This window comes from Crinia signifera, chromosome 4, assembly GCF_055691185.1.
Source record: "Crinia signifera chromosome 4, ASM5569118v1, whole genome shotgun sequence".
Taxonomy (NCBI): Eukaryota; Metazoa; Chordata; class Amphibia; order Anura; family Myobatrachidae; genus Crinia; species Crinia signifera.
In genome coordinates, this window is record NC_139220.1 from 317,506,256 (window position 1) to 317,530,342 (window position 24,087).

A 24,087-nucleotide genomic window follows, 5' to 3' on the forward strand; every position below is an offset into this window, starting at 1 on the left:
GGGCTACGCAAATTTTTGATAAAATGGAATTTCTTTATTGAAACTTTGGACGACAATGTAAAACAGAATCTGTTGGCAGATTTGGAGACTCATTGATTAAACGAAGTTTGTAAGCAACTAACATACAAAAACCCTATCTATATCTTGTTAAAAGTAATAGGTGTATACCCTCATTCTAATTTGTATCTTGGTGACAGAATAGCTGTACATATTGTAATATTCGTAATAACTTATGTATCCCCCCTTAAGACCGGTAACCCCCCTCCCCCCTCACCTATAATCTGTATTATTTATCACTCCCCCTCTTCCCTTTCCTTTTCCCGTCTGTCTATGTGCATATGTTTAGTGGCCAATTAATGTTAGTGGATATGTTATATACTTTACTTTACGTGTAATTTGGGCCTGTTTATACAACAGACCCAGTTTAGAGTGGATAAGATTTTGAGCAGAGCTATATCTGCAAAAGCTAAGACAGAAAATGGTTAATGTTAATGTCAATTGATGCTGACAAATGTCTGTAACTCGGAAGGCCTCAGTTTTAAATCTGCTCCTTTGATTGTAATCTCTTATCCTATACTGATATGTTATATGACATGTCTAAAAATGTTCAATAAAAAGATTATACAAAAAAAAAAAAAAAAAAAGAGGTACACGGAATATTAAAAAGAATAATAATATATATATATATATATATATATATAAATATAAATAAATACATCAATTTTGAGTAAATAGTAGCAAGTTTATGTACATTTTTCAGACATATAATGTTATAAACAATAAAGAGCTGCACAAATAATTTCTGGTAATATTTGAGCCTATCTTGTGGAAAAGACATTCTCAAATGGGTTATCCAAGGAGAGGGGCTTCCATATTGAAATAATAACCATTGCGGTATCCCAAAATTATATACAGTAGCATATATTTTCTCAAATATTATGTGCTGAGTAATATTGAGAGTATCATCCCGATAGGAACATTTTGGCATTTTTTATATATTATTTATTATATTTTAGTATACGCATTATGTATATGTTGACCTCTACTGTTCTAATTCAGGTAGGGTTTGAGTGAGAAATCTAAACCAACTAGAAAAACTGGGTATAGGAGGGGAGAAAGGGACGGGGGGGGGAGGGCGGTTGGGGGTAGAGGGAAAACAGGAGGAGAGGAATGGGCAGAAGGGTAGGGTATTGTTGTATAGGGATGGTAATCTATAGACAATCTTTAGTTTATGATGGTGTTAAGTTCTATTGCCTCATTGAGGCCATCTGGATATATAGTGCGGAGTTTGTACACCCAGTAGACCTCTTGTCTACAGAGTCTGCTGAAGCGGTCTCCGCCTCTAGGTGTTCTTGTAATATGTTCCAGACCTATAAGGGTGAGGCCTTCTGGATTCCCAGCATGTGCCTCAAGGAAGTGTCTCGGTAGGCTGTGATTAATGAGATGTTTGGAGATGTTACGACGGTGTTCTAGGAAGCGGGTTTTTATTCGCCTAGTGGTTCTCCCTACATACTTGAGATGACAGGGGCAGATCAGCAAGTAGCTGAGATAGTCTGTATTACAATTCATGAACCCATTGAATTGTACCATGTTGCCCTCCCCATCCAGAAGAGTATCTGATGGTCGGACTTTGATATGTTTACAGGTAATGCACCTGTTTCCTCCACAGTGAAAAAAAACATTTGGTTTGGGGCCCAACCATGTAAGGTTGGAAGTGGTTGGGTTGGTTTTAATTTATTTTAGCATACTAGGAGCTAATTGATTTTTCAAAGTCTTGTTCTTTCTAAATATAAACACTGGGTCGGGGGGGAGAACATCTTTCAATAAGTAATCGGATTTTAATATGTTATAGTTTTTCGAAATAATCTTTTTAATCTGGGTTGATTGTTGATTAAATTGTGAGATATACATGGCTTGGGTATCCCAGCCTGTTTTCTGAGCTTGTCCCTTTGGGTAGGGAGTTAGAAGTTTATCTCGATCTGTAGCTATAACTTCTTCATACGCTTTTGTTAGTAGGGAGTTTGGATAGCCTCTTTGTCTAAAAGAAGTCATCATCTCTTTTGCCTGGATTTCAAAGGTGTTAAATTCGGTACAGTTACGAAAGAGGCGTAGTAATTGTCCCTTCGGGATCCCTTTTTTCCACGGAAGATAGTGCGCACTGTTGAAGTGAAGATATGCATTAAAGCCCACTTCCTTTGTGTAATTGGAGGTGATGATTTGGAGGTGAGGATATTTATTCCAAGTAGGAGAACAACACTCCACATTAAACTATTACCGCGGGTGATTCTAGATATTTGGTTACCACATGACCCAGCCATTTACAAGGAGACAACATAGGAACGGACTTACCCATCAGTGGCTACATTAATACGGTACCGTATCAACTGGACTATTTTTAACACCCCTCTTTCATTTTACTTGGTGAATTTTTATCTACATTTATATGTCATACCCAATGTTCTTCTACATGTTTTTTAATTAAAATTTACAACTTTTTCATTCCATTGGCACACATTTGTTTATTACCACTTATTCTTTAGCGCAGTGTACCCCCTTGTGTTTCTTCTGTATCCAAAAGGAGGTTGACTACCCCCTACCCACACTGCAGCTTGGCGAAGCACCCCATATCCACTGCGCCCCCTATACAAGGTGGTAATTAGTTACCCCCTCTCCCCCCAGATTCCGTTACAGTGTCTTATATAGCGCAGCAGATTCCGTTACAGTGTCTTATATAGCGCAGCAGATCCCGTTACAGGGTCTTATATAGCGCAGCAGATTCCGTTACAGCGTCTTATATAGCGCAGCAGATTCTGTTACAGTTTCTTATATAGTGCAGCAGATTCCGTTACAGTGTCTTATATATAGCGCAGCAGATTCCGTTACAGTGTCTTATATAGCGCAGCAGATTCCGTTACAGTGTCATATAGCGCAGCAGATTCTGTTACAGTGTCTTATATAGCGCAGCAGATTCTGTTACAGGTTCTTATATAGTGCAGCAGATTCCGTTACAGTGTCTTATATAGCGCAGCAGATTCCGTTACAGTGTCTTATATAGCGCAGCAGATTCTGTTACAGTGTCTTATATAGCGCAGCAGATTCTGTTACAGTGTCTTATATAGCAGCAGATTCTGTTACAGTGTCTTATATAGCGTAGCAGATTCCGTTACAGCGTCTTATATAGTGCAGCAGATTCCGTTACAGTGTCTTATATAGCGCAGCAGATTCTGTTACAGCGTCTTATATAGCGCAGCAGATTCCTTTACAGCGTCTTATATAGTGCAGCAGATTCCATTACAGTGTATTATATAGTGCAGCAGATTCCATTGCAGTTTCTAATATAGCACAGCAGATTCTGTTAGTGTCTTATATAGCGTGGCAGATTCCATTACAGTGTCTTATATAGAGCAGCAGATTCCATTGCAGTTTCTTATATAGAGCAGCAGATTCCGTTACAGTGTCTTAAGTAGCACAGCAAATTCCGTTACAGCATCTTATATAGCGCAGCAGATTCCGTTACAGCATCTTAGGTACTTATGTAATATCTGGGCTCCCGTTTTTCTTATGAGACCGCGTCCCCTCGCCACGCTTCGGGCACGGTGGCTCGCTGTGCTCACCACACTATATAAAATCAACTCCATGCGTAGTTGGACAGTAGGGGTATCAAAAAATGGGGTGCATTTAACATGGGAGCCCAGATAATACATAAGTACCGCATCTTATATAGCGCAGCAGATTCCGTTACAGTTTCTTATATAGCGCAGCAGATTCCGTTACAGTGTCTTATATAGAGCAGCAGATTCCGTTACAGCTTCTTATATAGCGCAGCAGATTCCATTACAGCTTCTTATATAGCGCAGCAGATTCCGTTACAGGTTCTTATATAGCGCAGCAGATTCCGTTACAGCTTCTTATATAGCTCAGCAGATTCCATTGCGCTTTACAATAGTAGACCGTGATAAAACAAACTGGGTAACAACAGACAGACTTGGAGGTTAGAGGGCCCTGCTGCAAGCTTATAATCTATAGGGATATAGGAGGGAAACACAAGGACAGGCATCAGTAATAGCATAGGTATAATGGGCATCACGGTGTGTGGCATATGTATAATAAGCGTTACGGAGTGGGGCATATGTATAATGGGCCAATTCTCGGCGTGCAGGTTGCAAAACTGCGGTATAAAGTAGTATTTTCTTGCAATGCTGTGCCCCTTGCAGTGAGGTTACACTCTTGCGCGCCTAAGGTGTGCGCATATTCTCCACTTTGCTGCTGGGGATTGTTATGTTACTGCCACTGTTGGGAGGAATTATATGTTTTTCTTTCTTTTTTTTAAATGTAATGCCCTGCCCCTTTTTAGCTCCTCCCACATCACCACCCACTTTCTGCCCCGCCCACAGTTCCTGAACCTATTTTCCTACAAAAATAGCACTGAGTATACTTCACGGTGTACACGGTGCTGTCATATGTAGGAGGTGGCCATAATTATGTGACTCAGCCATGTAATTTCTCTCATTTGATGTATAACAAGCTGTAGCCTATGGGAAGAACATTTGGTGCATTAAGTACATGTATATGGCTTCTCTCCTGTGTGACTCCTCTGATGTAGGACAAGATTTGACTTCTGGGAAAAACATTTGCTGCATTCAGAACATTTATATGGTTTCTCTCCTGTGTGACTCCTCTGATGTTGGACAAGATGTGACTTCCGGGAAAAACATTTGCTGCATTCAGAACATTTATATGGCTTCTCTCCTGTGTGACTCCTCTGATGTTGGACAAGATGTGACTGATGGGAAAAACATTTGCTGCATTCAGAACATTTATATGGCTTCTCTCCTGTGTGACTCCTCTGATGTTGGACAAGATGTGACTTCTGGGAAAAACATTTGCTGCATTCAGAACATTTATATGGCTTCTCTCCTGTGTGACTCCTCTGATGTAGGACAAGATTTGACTTCTGGGAAAAACATTTGCTGCATTCAGAACATTTATATGGTTTCTCTCCCATGTGATTCCTCTGATGTAGGACAAGCTGTGACTTCTGGGGAAAACTTTTGCTACATTCAGAACATTTATATGGCTTCTCTCCTGTGTGACTCATCTGATGTTGGACAAGCTGTGGCTTCAGGGGAAAACATTTGCTGCATTCAGAACATTTATATGGATTCTCTCCTGTGTGACTCCTCTGATGTATAACAAGCTGTGTCTTCTGGGAAAAACATTTGCTGCATTCAGAACATTTATATGGCTTCTCTCCTGTGTGACTCCTCTGATGTCGGACAAGATCTGACTTATGGGGAAAACAGTTGTTGCATTCGGAACATTTATATGGTTTCTCTCCTGTGTGACTCCTCTGATGTATGACAAGCTGTGACTTCTGGGAAAAACATTTGCTGCATTCAGAACAGTTATATGGCTTCTCTCCTGTGTGACTCCTCTGATGTCGGACAAGATGTGACTTTTGGGAAAAACATTTGCTACATTCAGAACATTTATATGGCTTCTCTCCTGTGTGACTCCTCTGATGTAGAACAAGATGCGACTTCTGGGAAAAACATTTGCTGCACTCAGAACATTTATATGGTTCCTCTCCTGTGTGACTCCTCTGATGTAGAACAAGCTGTGACTTCCGGGAAAAACATTTGCTGCATTCAGAACATTTATATGGCTTCTCTCCTGTGTGACTCCTCTGATGTCTGAGAAGCTCTGATTTATATGTAAAGCCTTTGTCACACTCAGAGCACACATGTGGTCTCTCTCCTGTGAGGCTCATCCTGTACGAGATAAGAAAAAATAATTGTTGAATGTTTCTTCTATCCGCAAAATAAAGTCACTTTAATCCTCCAGGTGTAAGAAGAAATGATGACTTTAATTGTCTGGATCAGAGAACAACGTCACCTTGAGCAGGATTTGGACTCAAAATATAAGAAGATGTTGTACAATCGTCCTGTAAGACAGGTAAAATGTAAAAGGTTAACATACTGTAGTACAAGTGTGATGTCAGGGTTATATTGTGTAAGGAACATTTCTATATAGAACATATATCAGTCCTGGACCATTGTTTTATATTTCTGTATGCTGCCAAATGGCTGGGACTATTTGCTGTCAGATACACAGCACAGATCTCGCTACCTTACTACAGCAGATGCCAGTTAGGAGTGTGCACCCGGACATTTTATGGGTTTAGTGCTTTGGCTCTGGATTGGTTTTGCCAAAACCACCCTCCCAGGTTTTGTGCTTTGGTTTTGGATCTGTAATTTTTTTTAAATGATAGAAACATCTAAAATTACAGAATGTTTTTTGTTCCTACAGTATTATTACAACAAGGACATTTATTTCCACTCATTTCCCGTCTATTCTGAACACCTCACAACTCACACCATTACTTTTTAGGCCACAATGTTGTACCAAAGTAGCTGGATGACCAACAAAAGCCGAGGACACACGGGGTGACGCTGCCTCCATGCTGAGTAAGGTGCTAAAGCACAGATCGCTCAGCACACATGGCGGCACACAAGCGATGCACCAGTGATGTGTGCTGAGTAATCTGTGCATCTAATGTAGGATAAGCAGGATAGACAGTACATGCATCACCATCACTATAGGGTGTACACACGGGGCGACACTGCCTCCATGCTGAGTGAGGTGCTAAAGCACAGAACGCTCAGCACACATGGTGGCACACAAGCGATGCACCCGTGATGTGTGCTGAGCAATCTGTGTATCTAATGTAGGATAAGCAGGATAGACAGTGCATGCATCACCATCGCTATACGGTGTACACACTGGGCGATGCTGTCTCCATGCTGAGTGAGGTGCTAAAGCACAGATCGCTCAGCACACATGGCGGCACACAAGGGATGCACCCGTGATGTGTGCTGAGCAATCTGTGCATCTAATGTAGGATAAGCAGGATAGACAGTGCATGCATCACCATCGCTATAGGGTGTACACATGGGGCGACGCTGACTCCATGCTGAGTGAGGTGCTAAAGCACAGATCGCTCAGTACACATGGTGGCACACAAGAGATGCACCCGTGATGTGTGCTGAGCAATCTGTGCATCTAATGTAGGATAAGCAGGATAGACAGTGCATGCATCACCATCGCTATACGGTGTACACACGGGGCGACGCTGCCTCCATACTGAGTGAGGTGCTAAAGCACAGATCGCTCAGTACACATGGTGGCACACAAGCGATGCACCCGTGATGTATGGTGAGCAATCTGTGCACCTAATGTAGGATAAGCAGGATAGACAGTGCATGCATCACCATCACTATAGGGTGTACACACAGGGCGCTGCTGCCTCCATGCTGAGTGAGGTGCTAAAGCACAGATCGCTCAGCACACATGGCGGCACACAAGCGATGCACCCGTGATGTGTGCTGAGCAATCTGTGCATCTAATGTAGGATAAGCAGGATAGACAGTGCATGCATCACCATCGCTATAGGGTGTACACATGGGGCGATGCTGCCTCCATGCTGAGTGAGGTGCTAAAGCACAGATCGCTCAGCACACATGGCGGCACACAAGTGATGTGTGCTGAGCAATCTGTGCATCTAATGTAGGATAAGCAGGATAGACAGTGCATGCATCACCATCACTATAGGGTGTACACACGGGGCGACACTGCCTCCATGCTGAGTGAGGTGCTAAAGCACAGAACGCTCAGCACACATGGTGGCACACAAGCGATGCACCCGTGATGTGTGCTGAGCAATCTGTGCATCTAATGTAGGATAAGCAGGATAGACAGTGCATGCATCACCATCACTATAGGGTGTACACACGGGGAGACGCTGCCTCCATGCTGAGTGAGGTGCTAAAGCACAGATCGCTCAGCACACATGGCGGCACACAAGTGATGTGTGCTGAGCAATCTGTGCATCTAATGTAGGATAAGCAGGATAGACAGTGCATGCATCACCATCACTATAGGGTGTACACATTCGGGGCGACACTGCCTCCATTCTGAGTGAGGTGCTAAAGCACAGAACGCTCAGCACACATGGTGGCACACAAGAGATGCACCCGTGATGTGTGCTGAGCAATCTGTGCATCTAATGTAGGATAAGCAGGATAGACAGTGCATGCATCACCATCGCTATACGGTGTACACACGGGGCGACGGTGCCTCCATACTGAGTGAGGTGCTAAAGCACAGATCGCTCAGTACACATGGTGGCACACAAGCGATGCACCCGTGATGTGTGGTGAGCAATCTGTGCACCTAATGTAGGATAAGCAGGATAGACAGTGCATGCATCACCATCACTATAGGGTGTACACACAGGGCGCTGCTGCCTCCATGCTGAGTGAGGTGCTAAAGCACAGAACGCTCAGCACACATGGTGGCACACAAGCGATGCACCCGTGATGTGTGCTGAGCAATCTGTGCATCTAATGTAGGATAAGCAGGATAGACAGTGCATGCATCACCATCGCTATAGGGTGTACACATGGGGCGATGCTGCCTCCATGCTGAGTGAGGTGCTAAAGCACAGATCGCTCAGCACACATGGCGGAACACAAGTGATGTGTGCTGAGCAATCTGTGCATCTAATGTAGGATAAGCAGGATAGACAGTGCATGCATCACCATCACTATAGGGTGTACACACGGGGTGACGCTGCCTCCATGCTGAATGAGGTGCTAAAGCACAGATCGCTCAGCACACATGGCGGCACCCAAGCGATGCACCCGTTATGTGTGCTGAGCAATCTGTGCATCTACTGTAGGATAAGCAGGATAGACAGTGCATGCATCACCATTGCTATATGGTGTACACATGGGGCGACGCTGACTCCATGCTGAGTGAGGTGCTAAAGCACAGATCGCTCAGTACACATGGTGGCACACAAGAGATGCACCTGCGATGTGTGCTGAGCAATCTGTGTATCTATTGTAGGATAAGCATGATAGACAGTGCATGCATCACCATCACTACATGGTGTACACACGGGTCGACACTGCCTCCATGCTGAGTGAGGTGCTAAAGCACAGATCACTCAGCACACATGGCGGCACACAAGCGATGCACCCGTGATGTGTGCTGAGCAATCTGTGCATCTTATGTAGGATTAGCAGGATAGACAGTACATGCATCACCATCACTATAGGGTGTACACACAGGGCGACACTGCCTCCATGCTGAGTGAGGTGCAAAAGCACAGATCGTCAGCACACATGGCGGCACACCAGCGATGCACCCGTGATGTGTGCTGAGCAATCTGTGCATCTAATGGAGGATAAGCAGGATAGACAGTGCATGCATCACCATCACTACAGGGTGTACACACGGAGTGACGCTGCCTCCATGCTGAGTGAGGAGCTAAAGCACAGATTGCTCAGCACACATGGCGGCACACAAGCGATGCACCCGTGATGTGTGCTGAGCAATCTGTGCATCTACTGTAGGATAAGCAGGATAGACAGTGCATGCATCACCATCACTATAGGGTGTACACACGGCCCGACGCTGCCTCCATGCTGAGTGAGGTGCTAAAGCACAGATCACTCAGCACACATGGCGGAACACAAGAGATGCACCCGTGATGTGTGCTGAGCAATCTGTGCATCTAATGTAGGATAAGCAGGATAGACAGTGCATGCATCACCATCACTATAGGGTGTACACATGGGGTGACGCTGCCTCCATGCTGAGTGAGGTGCTAAAGCACAGATCGTTCAGCACACATGGCGACACACAAGCGATGCACCCGTGATGTGTGCTGAGCAATCTGTGCATCTAATGTAGGATAAGCAGGACAGACAGTGCATGCATCACCATAACTATAGGGTGTACACACAGGGCGACGCTGCCTCCATGCTGAGTGAGGTGCTAAAGCACAGATCGCTCAACACACATGGCGGCACACAAGCGATGCACCGTGATGTGTGCTGAGCAATCTGTGCATCTAATGTCGGATAAGCAGGATAGACAGTGCATGCATCACCATCACTATAGGGTGTACACACAGGGCGATGCTGCCTCCATGCTGAGTGAGGAGCTAAAGCACAGATCGCTCAGCACACATGGCGGCACACAAGCGATGCACCCGTGATGTGTGCTAAGCAATCTGTGCATCTAATATAGGATAAGAAGGATAGACAGTGCATGCATCACCATCGCTATACGGTGTACACACAGGGTGACACTGCCTCCATGCTGAGTGAGGTGCTAAAGCACAGATCGCTCAGCACACATGGTGGCAACACAAGCGATGCACCTGTCATGTGTGCTGAGCAATCTGTGCATCTAATGTAGGATAAGCAGGATAGACTTTGCATGCATCACCATCACTATACGGTGTACACACAGGGTGACACTGCCTCCATGCTGAGTGAGGTGCTAAAGCACAGATCGCTCAGCACACATGGTGGCACACAAGCGATGCACCTGTCATGTGTGCTGAGCAATCTGTGCATCTAATGTAGGATAAGCAGGATAGACAGTGCATGCATCACCATCACTATACGGTGTACACACGGGGCGACGCTGCATCCATGCTGAGTGAGGTGCTAAAGCACAGATGGCTCAGCACACATGGCGGCACACAAGCGATGCACCTGTGATGTGTGCTGAGCAATCTGTGCATCTAATGTAGGATAAGCAGGATAGACAGTGCATGCATCACCATCACTATATGGTGTACACACGGGGCGACACTGCCTCCATGCTGAGTGAGGTGCAAAAGCACAGATCACTCAGCACACATGGCGGAACACAAGCGATGCACCCGTGATGTGTGCTGAGCAATCTGTATATCTAATGTAGGATAAGCAGGATAGACAGTGCACACATCACCATCGCTATACGGTGTACACACGGGGCGATGCTGCCTCCATGCTGAGTGAGGTGCTAAAGCATAGATCACTCAGCACACATGGCGGAACACAAGCAATGCACCCGCCATGTGTGCTGAGCAATCTGTGTATCTAATGTAGGATAAGCAGGATAGACAGTGCATGCATCACCATCGCTATAGGGTGTACACACGGGGTGACGCTGCCTCCATGCTGAGTGAGGTGCTAAAGCACAGATCATCAGCACACATGGTGGCACACATGGGATGCACCTGTGATGTGTGCTGAGCAATCTGTGCATCTACTGTAGGATAAGCAGGATAGACAGTGCATGCATCACCATCGATATAGGGTGTACACACGGGGTGACGCTGCCTCCATGCTGAATGAGGTGCTAAAGCACAGATCGCTCAGTACACATGGTGGCACACAAGAGATGCACCTGTGATGTGTGCGGAGCAATCTGTGAATCTAATGTAGGATAGGCAGGATAGACAGTGCATGCATCACCATCGCTATACGGTGTACACACAGGGTGATGCTGCCTCCATGCTGAGTGAGGTGCTAAAGCACAGATCGCTCAGCACACATGGCTGCACACAAGTGATGCACCTGTGATGTGTGCTGAGCAATCTGTGCATCTAATGTAGGATAAGCAGGATAGACAGTGCACACATCACCATCGCTATACGGTGTACACACGGGGCGATGCTGCCTCCATGCTGAGTGAGGTGCTAAAGCATAGATCACTCAGCACACATGGCGGAACACAAGCAATGCACCCGTGATGTGTGCTGAGCAATCTGTGCATCTAATGTAGGATTAGCAGGATAGACAGTACATGCATCACCATCACTATAGGGTGTACACACAGGGCGACGCTGCCTCCATGCTGAGTGAGGTGCTAAAGCACAGATCGCTCAGCACACTAGCGGCACACAAGCGATGCACCCGTGATGTGTGCTGAGCAATCTGTGTATCTAATGGAGGATAAGCAGGATAGACAGTGCATGCATCACCATCGCTATATGGTGTACACACGGGGCGATGCTGCCTCCATGCTGAGTGAGGTGCTAAAGCACAGATCGCTCAGCACACATGGCGGCACACAAGCAATGCACCTGTGATGTGTGCTGAGCAATCTGTGTATCTACTGTAGGATAAGCAGGATAGACAGTGCATGCATCACCATCGATATAGGGTGTACACACGGGGCGATGCTGCCTCCATGCTGAATGAGGTGCTAAAGCACAGATCGCTCAGTACACATGGTAACACACAAGAGATGCACCTGCGATGTGTGCTGAGCAATCTGTGTATCTATTGTAGGATAAGCATGATAGACAGTGCATGCATCACCATCACTACATGGTGTACACACGGGTCGACACTGCCTCCATGCTGAGTGAGGTGCTAAAGCACAGATCACTCAGCACACATGGCGGCACACAAGCGATGCACCCGTGATGTGTGCTGAGCAATCTGTGCATCTTATGTAGGATTAGCAGAATAGACAGTACATGCATCACCATCACTATAGGGTGTACACACAGGGCGACACTGCCTCCATGCTGAGTGAGGTGCAAAAGCACAGATCGTCAGCACACATGGCGGCACACAAGCGATGCACCCGTGATGTGTGCTGAGCAATCTGTGCATCTAATGGAGGATAAGCAGGATAGACAGTGCATGCATCACCATCACTACAGGGTGTACACACGGAGTGACGCTGCCTCCATGCTGAGTGAGGAGCTAAAGCACAGATTGCTCAGCACACATGGCGGCACACAAGCGATGCACCCGTGATGTGTGCTGAGCAATCTGTGCATCTACTGTAGGATAAGCAGGATAGACAGTGCATGCATCACCATCACTATAGGGTGTACACATGGCCCGACGCTGCCTCCAAGCTGAGTGAGGTGCTAAAGCACAGATCACTCAGCACACATGGCGGAACACAAGCGATGCACCCGTGATGTGTGCTGAGCAATCTGTGCATCTAATGTAGGATAAGCAGGATAGACAGTGCATGCATCACCATCACTATAGGGTGTACACATGGGGTGACGCTGCCTCCATGCTGAGTGAGGTGCTAAAGCACAGATCGTTCAGCACACATGGCGACACACAAGCGATGCACCCGTGATGTGTGCTGAGCAATCTGTGCATCTAATGTAGGATAAGCAGGACAGACAGTGCATGCATCACCATCACTATAGGGTGTACACACAGGGCGACGCTGCCTCCATGCTGAGTGAGGTGCTAAAGCACAGATCGCTCAACACACATGGCGGCACACAAGCGATGCACCGTGATGTGTGCTGAGCAATCTGTGCATCTAATGTCGGATAAGCAGGATAGACAGTGCATGCATCACCATCACTATAGGGTGTACACACAGGGCGATGCTGCCTCCATGCTGAGTGAGGAGCTAAAGCACAGATCGCTCAGCACACATGGCGGCACACAAGCGATGCACCCGTGATGTGTGCTAAGCAATCTGTGCATCTAATATAGGATAAGCAGGATAGACAGTGCATGCATCACCATCGCTATACGGTGTACACACAGGGTGACACTGCCTCCATGCTGAGTGAGGTGCTAAAGCACAGATCGCTCAGCACACATGGTGGCACACAAGCGATGCACCTGTCATGTGTGCTGAGCAATCTGTGCATCTAATGTAGGATAAGCAGGATAGACTTTGCATGCATCACCATCACTATACGGTGTACACACGGGGCGATGCTGCCTCCATGCTGAGTGAGGTGCTAAAGCACAGATCGCTCAGCACACATGGTGGCACACAAGCGATGCACCTGTCATGTGTGCTGAGCAATCTGTGCATCTACTGTAGGATAAGCAGGATAGACAGTGCATGCATCACCATCACTATACGGTGTACACACAGGGTGACACTGCCTCCATGCTGAGTGAGGTGCTAAAGCACAGATCGCTCAGCACACATGGTGGCACACAAGCGATGCACCTGTCATGTGTGCTGAGCAATCTGTGCATCTAATGTAGGATAAGCAGGATAGACAGTGCATGCATCACCATCACTATACGGTGTACACACGGGGCGACGCTGCATCCATGCTGAGTGAGGTGCTAAAGCACAGATGGCTCAGCACACATGGCGGCACACAAGCGATGCACCTGTGATGTGTGCTGAGCAATCTGTGCATCTAATGTAGGATAAGCAGGATAGACAGTGCATGCATCACCATCGCTATAGGGTGTACACACAGGGCGACACTGCCTCCATGCTGAGTGAGGTGCAAAAGCACAGATCGTCAGCACACATGGCGGCACACAAGCGATGCACCCGTGATGTGTGCTGAGCAATCTGTATATCTAATGTAGGATAAGCAGGATAGACAGTGCACACATCACCATCGCTATACGGTGTACACACGGGGCGATGCTGCCTCCATGCTGAGTGAGGTGCTAAAGCATAGATCACTCAGCACACATGGCGGAACACAAGCAATGCACCCGCCATGTGTGCTGAGCAATCTGTGTATCTAATGTAGGATAAGCAGGATAGACAGTGCATGCATCACCATCGCTATAGGGTGTACACACGGGGTGACGCTGCCTCCATGCTGAGTGAGGTGCTAAAGCACAGATCATCAGCACACATGGTGGCACACATGGGATGCACCTGTGATGTGTGCTGAGCAATCTGTGCATCTACTGTAGGATAAGCAGGATAGACAGTGCATGCATCACCATCGATATAGGGTGTACACACGGGGTGACGCTGCCTCCATGCTGAATGAGGTGCTAAAGCACAGATCGCTCAGTACACATGGTGGCACACAAGAGATGCACCTGCGATGTGTGCTGAGCAATCTGTGTATCTATTGTAGGATAAGCATGATAGACAGTGCATGCATCACCATCACTACATGGTGTACACACGGGTCGACACTGCCTCCATGCTGAGTGAGGTGCTAAAGCACAGATCACTCAGCACACATGGCTGCACACAAGCTATGCACTCGTGATGTGTGCTGAGCAATCTGTATATCTAATGTATTGTAGGATAAGCAGGATAGACAGTGCATGCATCACTATCGCTATACGGTGTACACACGGGGCGATGCTGCCTCCATGCTGAGTGAGGTGCTAAAGCATAGATCACTCAGCACACATGGCGGCACACAAGCGATGCACCAGTGATGTGTGCTGAGCAATCTGTGCATCTTATGTAGGATTTGCAGGATAGACAGTACATGCATCACCATCACTATAGGGTGTACACACAGGGCGACACTGCCTCCATGCTGAGTGAGGTGCAAAAGCACAGATCGTCAGCACACATGGCGGCACACAAGCGATGCCCCCGTGATGTGTGCTGAGCAATCTGTGCATCTACTGTAGGATAAGCAGGATAGACAGTGCATGCATCACCATCGCTATACGGTGTACACACGGGGCGACGCTGCCTCCATGCTGAGTGAGGTGCTAAAGCACAGATCGCTCAGCACACATGGCGGCACACAAGCGATGCACCCGTGATGTGTGCTGAGCAATCTGTGCATCTAATGTAGGATAAGCAGGATAGACAGTGCACACATCACCATCGCTATACGGTGTACACACGGGGCGATGCTGCCTCCATGCTGAGTGAGGTGCTTAAGCATAGATCACTCAGCACACATGGCGGAACACAAGCGATGCACCCGTGATGTGTGCTGAGCAATCTGTGCATCTAATGTAGGATTAGCAGGATAGACAGTACATGCATCACCATCACTATACAGTGTACACACGGGGCGACGCTGCCTCCATGCTGAGTGAGGTGCTAAAGCACAGATCGCTCAGCACACATGGTGGCACACAAGCGATGCACCTGTCATGTGTGCTGAGCAATCTGTGCATCTAATGTAGGATAAGCAGGATAGACAGTGCATGCATCACCATCACTATACGGTGTACACACAGGGTGACACTGCCTCCATGCTGAGTGAGGTGCTAAAGCACAGATCGCTCAGCACACATGGTGGCACACAAGCGATGCACCTGTCATGTGTGCTGAGCAATCTGTGCATCTAATGTAGGATAAGCAGGATAGACAGTGCATGCATCACCATCACTATATGGTGTACACACGGGGCGATGCTGCCTCCATGCTGAGTGAGGTGCTAAAGCACAGATCGCTCAGCACACATGGTGGCACACAAGCGATGCACCCGTGATGTGTGCTGAGCAATCTGTGCATCTACTGTAGGATAAGCAGGATAGACAGTGCATGTATCACCATCACTATAGGGTGTACACACGGGGCGATGCTGCCTCCATGCTGAGTGAGGTGCTAAAGCACAGATCGCTCAGCACACATGGTGGCACACAAGCGATGCACCCGTGATGTGTGCTGAGCAATCTGTGTATCGAATGTCGGATAAGCAGGATAGACAGTGCATGCATCACCATCACTATAGGGTGTACCAGCACACATGGTGGCACACAAGCGATGCACCTGTGATGTGTAATAAAAATAAAAGGTTTATAAAAAGCTTAATAGACAATGATAAAATCCAGGTACAAGCATAAAACATAGCCACAGGCTAGACTGCTCACACGTCTGCGCTGGAACAAGGATCCGCCAAAGGACACCGCTATGCTGGCTTGCAGGGAGGCGTGCAGGGGTAACCAGGAGCCAGACGTCAGTAGTGAGGAGAGAGGGAGCGTCGTAGGCCATGCCCTGACGTGATTCGTCATCTAGACTTCGTCAGAGGGCGCCATGAGTTTTGAGCAGGACACATACGGGGCTAGCACTGTACATCAGGAGGGAGAAACTGTATCTGTGAGGAGTGACAGGGGCTGCAGCACTAGTGTCTTACCTCAGATGAGGGCTGACTGCTGCAGGTCATGTGTAACTAGCAGGGAGCCATGAGTCTGGAGCAGGACACCTACGGGGCTAGCCCTGTACATCAGGAGGGAGAGTGAGACTGTATCTGTGAGGAGTGACAGGGGCTGCAGCACTAGTGTCTTACCTCAGATGAGGGCTGACTGCTGCAGGTCATGTGTAACTAGCAGGGAGCCATGAGTCTGGAGCAGGACACATACGGGGCTAGCCCTGTACATCAGGAGAGAGAGAGACTGTATCTGTGAGGAGTGACAGGGGCTGCAGCACTAGTGTCTTACCTCAGATGAGGGCTGACTGCTACAGGTCATGTGTAACTAGCAGGGAGCCATGAGTCTGGAGCAGGACACATACGGGGCTAGCCCTGTACATCAGGAGAGAGAGACTGTATCTGTGAGGAGTGACAGGGGCTGCAGCGCTAGTGTCTTACCTCAGATGAGGGCTGACTGCTGCAGGTCATGTGTAACTAGCAGGGAGCCATGAGTCTGATGCAGGACACATACGGGGCTAGCCCTGTACATCAGGAGGGAGAGAGACTGTATCTGTGAGGAGTGACAGGGGCTGCAGCACTAGTGTCTTACCTCCGATGAGGGCTGACTGCTGCAGGTCATGTGTAACTAGCAGGGAGCCATGAGTCTGGTGCAGGACACATATGGAGCTATCCCTGTACATCAGGAGGGAGAGAGACTGTATCTGTAAGGAGTGACAGGGGCTGCAGCGCTAGTGTCTTACCTCAGATGAGGGCTGACTGCTGCAGGTCATGTGTAACTAGCAGGGAGCCATGAGTCTGGGGCAGGACACATACGGGGCTAGCCCTGTACATCAGGAGAGAGAGAGACTGTATCTGTGAGGAGTGACAAGGGCTGCAGCGCTAGTGTCTTACCTCAGATGAGGGCTGACTGCTGCAGGACATGTGTAACTAGCAGGGAGCCATGAGTCTGGGGCAGGACACATACGGGGCTAGCACTGTACATCAGGAGGGAGAGAGACTGTATCTGTGAGGAGTGACAGGGGCTGCAGCACTAGTGTCTTACCTCAGATGAGGGCTGACTGCTGCAGGACATGTGTAACTAGCAGGGAGCCATGAGTCTGGGGCAGGACACATACGGGGCTAGCCCTGTACATCAGGAGAGAGAGAGACTGTATCTGTGAGGAGTGACAGGGGCTGCAGCACTAGTGTCTTACCTCAGATGAGGGCTGACTGCTGCAGGTCATGTGTAACTAGCAGGGAGCCATGAGTCTGGAGCAGGACACATATGGGGCTAGCCCTGTACATCAGGAGAGAGAGAGACTGTATCTGTGAGGAGTGACAGGGGCTGCAGCGCTAGTGTCTTACCTCAGATGAGGGCTGACTGCTGCAGGACATGTGTAACTAGCAGGGATCCATGAGTCTGGTGCAGGACACATACGGGGCTAGCCCTGTACATCAGGAGAGAGAGACTGTATCTGTGAGGAGTGACAGGGGCTGCAGCACTAGTGTCTTACCTCAGATGAGGGCTGACTGCTGCAGGTCATGTGTAACTAGCAGGGAGCCATGAGTCTGGAGCAGGACACATACGGGGCTAGCCCTGTACATCAGGAGGGAGAGAGACTGTATCTGTGAGGAGTGACAGGGGCTGCAGCGCTAGTGTCTTACCTCAGATGAGTACTGACTGCTGCAGGTCATGTGTAACTAGCAGGGAGCCATGAGTCTGGGGCAGGACACATACGGGGCTAGCCCTGTACATCAGGAGGGAGAGAGACTGTATCTGTGAGGAGTGACAGGGGCTGCAGCACTAGTGTCTTACCTCAGATGAGGGCTGACTGCTGCAGGTCATGTGTAACTAGCAGGGTGCCATGAGTCTGGAGCAGAACACATACGGGGCTAGCCCTGTACATCAGGAGAGAGAGAGACTGTATCTGTGAGGAGTGACAGGGGCTGCAGCGCTAGTGTCTTACCTCAGATGAGGGCTGACTGCTGCAGGACATGTGTAACTAGCAGGGATCCATGAGTCTGGTGCAGGACACATACGGGGCTAGCCCTGTACATCAGGAGGGAGAGAGAGACTGTATCTGTGAGGAGTGACAGGGGCTGCAGCGCTAGTGTCTTACCTCAGATGAGTACTGACTGCTGCAGGTCATGTGTAACTAGCAGGGAGCCATGAGTCTGGGGCAGGACACATACGGGGCTAGCCCTGTACATCAGGAGGGAGAGAGACTGTATCTGTGAGGAGTGACAGGGGCTGCAGCACTAGTGTCTTACCTCAGATGAGGGCTGACTGCTGCAGGTCATGTGTAACTAGCAGGGAACCATGAGTCTGGGGCAGGACACATACGGGGCTAGCCCTGTACATCAGGAGGGAGAGACTGTATCTGTGAGGAGTGACAGGGGCTGCAGCACTAGTGTCTTACCTCAGATGAGGGCTGACTGCTGCAGGTCATGTGTAACTAGCAGGGAGCCATGAGTCTGGTGCAGGACACATACGGGGCTAGCCCTGTACATCAGGAGGGAGAGAGACTGTATCTGTGAGGAGTGACTGGGGCTGCAGCACTAGTGTCTTACCTCAGATGAGGGCTGACTGTTGCAGGTCATGTGTAACTAGCAGGGAGCCATGAGTCTGGGGCAGGACACATACGGGGCTAGCCCTGTACATCAGGAGGGAGAGACTGTATCTGTGAGGAGTGACAGGGGCTGCAGCACTAGTGTATTACCTCAGATGAGGGCTGACTGCTGCAGGTCATGTGTAACTAGCAGGGAGCCATGAGTCTGGAGCAGGACACATACGGGGCTAGCCCTGTACATCAGGAGGGAGAGAGACTGTATCTGTGAGGAGTGACAGGGGCTGCAGCGCTAGTGTATTACCTCAGATGAGGGCTGACTGCTGTAGGTCATGTGTAACTAGCAGGGAGCCATGAGTCTGGAGCAGGACACATACGGGGCTAGCCCTGTACATCAGGAGGGAGAGACTGTATCTGTGAGGAGTGACAGGGGCTGCAGCACTAGTGTCTTACCTCAGATGAGGGCTGACGGCTGCAGGACATGTGTAACTAGCAGGGAGCCATGAGTCTGGGGCAGGACACATACGGGGCTAGCCCTGTACATCAGGAGAGATAGAGACTGTATCTGTGAGGAGTGACAGGGGCTGCAGCACTAGTGTCTTACCTCAGATGAGTGTTGAGTCTTTTTGTTCCTGCGCACTGTTCCCAGTGGTCGGGGTTAGCTGCTCCACTTATTGGGTGACTGGGCCAATCGAGGGTAGGCAGTAGAATGGGGGTTCAGTGAAGCGCTCCACCCCTTTGGTGTTTGGTGCGATGACACAATTATAAGCCGGTTTGTTTTGCTTAAATTGCCTTTAATGAAATAATAGTAGTACAAAGGGTTAACAATGTTTCATAGAATACAATATGTGCGGTTGGCACATATACACACAAGGATGGGGTGGGGGGGGGAGGGGGGCTTTTTGGTAACACAAACAGCGGTGGTGGGATAATGGGATTGGGGTATTAGGGAATGTTCCGATTCCGGGGGTCTCTGGATAGGGACAGAGTCCGGGGTCGGATGATGGTTGGAGGGGGGGGGGAAGGGGTTGTGGGCTTGTTGGCGGTGGGCACAGGTGCGGCGTCCCGCTTGTCTGTGCGCTGTTCCTTGGAGCCTTCCACAGGTCTTGCTCGGGGGCCCAGACTGGTGATACTGGGTGGCGTGCCGAGGGTAGTTGTTTGCCGGTGGTCGTTCTGATGCTGTACGGAGGGTGCTGCTGGAGTGTGCAGTGCTTGGGAGCTGGTCGGGTGGAAGGACGTAGCGGCCCGGGTCTGGGCGCTCCGTGTGCTTCCTTTCCCCGCGTTGGCTCGACTAGGTCCGGTGTCGGGCTATGCGCCGTCTGCCTTGCTAGTCTGAGGCCTGCGGTCAGGGGCGTGGAGCGTCTGGCAGAGGTCGCGAGCGGGGATTAGGCTGGTTAGCGTCTCCCCCGTCGCGAGTCCTTGCCGACGGACCCTGGCTACTTACCTCCTCCCGTTCCCGTCACGATCTTCCTTCTGCCCGGCGGATGTTTCACTTTGCCGTCGCGGTAGTCGGACGGTGTTACTCTCGCGCTTCCCTTCTGGTCCCGTATGCTTCTGCCGTTGCTTGGGGTGCTCTCACTCGCCGGGGTGCTCTTGGGGCTGTTTATGGTTGGGATAATGGAGCTTGTTTTCCTGGTGTTTCTCCAACGCGTTTCGGCCTGGTGCTGGCCTTCTTCTAGGGAGTTTTACAGTCTCTGTGGCTTGTCAGTCTTAAGTAGGCTGGGGGCGGGTCTTCTGTATGGTCTTTTGTCATCTGATTGGTGCTTCTGGTTCTTGCTGGTGTCTGATTGGTTGGTGCTTCTGTCTGCTTCTTGATTGGTGTTCTTTGATGCTTGTGTCTGCGCTGATCCCGAGCAGACACGTTTGTGGTTGCTAGTGGTAACCATTGTTTCTGGATTCCACGTTATTGTGTGGATGTGGGTTATATATGCACATTTGGAATGTGCAATTACGGTGGTGTTGTCTGTAAATATAGGATCGGGCGCAGGGGGCTTGTTTTTAAATAGGATATTTGTATGCTTAAACGGGCTATGCCTGTATAGGGCAATGAAGATTTCTTGTGTTGTTGGGCGGTGATGTCGTATTTAATTGGGGGGATGGGTGTTTTTCCGGTGGGGGGGGGGGGGGGTGGGAAACGGAAAGATGGAGGGTGGGACGGGGGGTGTGGTGATTGGCGGGCTTGAGGGGGGGTGAGGATCAAGGAAATAGAAACTAGAAATGGTACAAAAAGTTTGGGATTATATAGTCTGTTGGTGAATGTTGGTCGCTTCCATGGTTTTTAGAATGTCCAGGCGGATTTATTTCTTTTTTCCGACTATTGATTTGACCTCGTTGTCTAGATTGAGTCCTCTTGGGTTAAGTGTTTTCAGTTCGTACATCCACCTGAGTTCTGTTTTGTTGATGAGTTGTGTGTAGTCTCCTCCTCTCCAATTTTGTGTTACTCTCTCGATTCCTATGAACGTGAGATGTTTGGGATCACTGTTGTGGTGTTGTTTAAAATGTTGTGATAGGTTGTGGTCTTCGAACCCCTTCTTGATGTTGTTTAGATGTTCTTTTATGCGTGTCTTCAGGGTTCTTGTTGTTCTTCCCACATACTGTTTCCCGCAGGGGCATTCTAGAAGGTATATTACTCCTTTGTTGTCGCAGGTGATTTGACTTTTGATTCGATATGTATTGCCTGTTGATGCTGATGTGAATTCTTCCCTTGGTTTAGTGCTGAGTTGTTTCTGGTTCTTGCATCCGGTGCATTGGCCGCAGTGGTAGAAGCCCTTGGGTGGTTCCTTCCCGTTGATTGTGCCTTGCTTCTTGAGCTTTGGTGGAATGCAGCTGTGGACAAGTTTGTCTCGTATGTTGGGCGCTTTTCTGAATATCACTCTTGGTCTGTCCTGAATGTGCTCGCTCAGTTGTTCATCCTGTAGGAGTATTGGCCAGTGCTTTCTGAGGATCTGCTTTATTTTTGTTGCTTGTTGGGAGTAGTTGGTAATGAAGAGTGGTATTCCTAGTTCTTTCTTGGTGTCTTTGTTTTTGTATTTGAGTAGGTTCTTCCTTTCTATGGCTTCTACTTCTTTTCTTGCTTCGTTCAGGTGTTCGTTGTTGTATTGTTTTTCTTTGAATTGTGTTGTTAGTTCTTCACTTTGTTCATGGAAGTCTGTCAGTCTTGAGCAGTTTCGGCGTAATCTGATGTATTGGCTTTTGGGTATGGTCTGCAGCCATTGTGGATGGTGTCCGCTGGTGGAGAGGATGAAGCTGTTCACATCCACTTTTTTCCTGTATGTTTTTGTGTGTAGTTTTGTGTCCTCGATGAAGATCTTGAGGTCGAGGAAGTTGACTTCTGTCTTGCTGTACTCGGTGGTAAATCTTAGGTTGTTGTTGTTGTTGTTGATGTGTTCGAGGAAGAGTTTAAGTGATTCCTCGGTCCCCTTCCAGATAAATAGGACATCATCTATATACCTGTTCCATGTGATAAGGTTCCCTTTCCAGTTGTGTTCATTCCAAATGTAGTTGTCCTCCCACCACCCCATGAATAGATTCGCATAACTTGGTGCGAATTTCGTACCCATTGCGGTCCCAGTGGTCTGTAGGTAGAACTGGTTCTCGAACCACACGTAGTTGTGTTGGAGTATGAAGGTTATGCTGTCCAGGATGAAGTTGCGGTATTCGGGTGTTGTGGTGTGGTCTTTTTCCAAGTGGTATTTGATGCTCTCTCTGCCTTGTTCGTGATCAATGACTGTGTACAGCGATGTGACGTCGGAGGTCGCTATCCATAGGTCTTGTTCCCATGTGATGTTTTCTAATCTGTTCAGAGCTTGGGTGGTGTCTCGCAGGTAGGATCTTTGTTCTTGTACATATGGTTGGAGTATGGTATCCAGGTATTCTGAAAGGTTTGATGTGAGTGATGAGATCCCTGAGATTATAGGTCTGCCTGGTGGGTTGGTGGGGTTCTTATGAATCTTTGGAAGATAATAAAAAACAGGGATGACCGGGTGGTTGGTGTTGATGAATTTGTATTCATTCTGGTTGAGGATCCCGGTGGTGAGGCCTTCCGTGAGGAGTCTGTTTAGTTGTCTTTTGAAGGTGTTGGTTGGGTCTCCGTCTAATTTGCTGTAAGTTGTTCTGTCGTTGAGAATTTTGTTGGCTTCTTCTAGGTAGTCTGTTTTGTTAATGATCACTATTCCCCCTCCCTTGTCGGCTGGTTTAATGATGATGGATTTTTGGTCTTGTAGTTCTTGTAGTGCTTCCCGTTCTTTTCGGGTTAGGTTGTCTTTGTATTTCTTGTTCCCTTTGTTGTGTTTCTTTTCTGTTTCAAGTATTTCTAAGTCTTTTTCCACCATTTTCACGAATGCGTTAATTTGTGGTCCGTTGACATGGCTCGGATAGAAGTTTGAGGGGGGTTTCAGGGTTGTGTGTTTGTGGGGTCCTTCTTGGTTCCTTGATTCTGTTGGTACTGTGTTGGCGAAGAACTTTTTGAGGGATAGTTTCCGTGCAAAATTATGGAGGTCCAGATATGTTTCGAACTTGTTTAGTTTGTTTGATGGTGCGAATTTTAGGCCTTTGTCCAGTATTTTAAGATGTTCTGTCGTCAGGGTGTGGTTGCTCAGGTTGAATACGCCTTCTCCTACTTTTTTGTCTTCTGGTTTGTTCTCTTTATTCTCTGTTTTTTGCTTTTGGCCCCCCCTGCATCCCCTTCTCGTTTTCTTGATGTTCTGTCCGAGTGTTCCCTCTTTTTTGTGGTTGATTGGATATTCGGTGGTTTTGTTGCTCGCGTTTTCCCTAAAAAAAGGGGCTGCAGCACTAGTGTCTTACCTCAGATGAGTACTGACTGCTGCAGGTCATGTGTAACTAGCAGGGAGCCATGAGTCTGGGGCA

At 48.3% G+C, this 24,087-nt stretch overlaps 1 protein-coding gene across 1 annotated transcript in view; it reads right to left on the reverse strand.

The window, feature by feature from the left end:
- Nucleotides 1–304: 304 nt before the first annotated feature.
- Nucleotides 305–24,087, reverse strand: part of LOC146075904 (uncharacterized) — a 30,737-nt gene continuing 6,954 nt past the window's right edge. The window contains exon 2 of the mRNA XM_083185588.1: nucleotides 305–5,944. Coding sequence (XP_083041714.1) covers nucleotides 4,556–5,770 — 1,215 coding nt within the window. The 5' untranslated portion in view covers nucleotides 5,771–5,944 and the 3' untranslated portion in view covers nucleotides 305–4,555. The remainder of the gene's footprint in view (nucleotides 5,945–24,087) is intronic.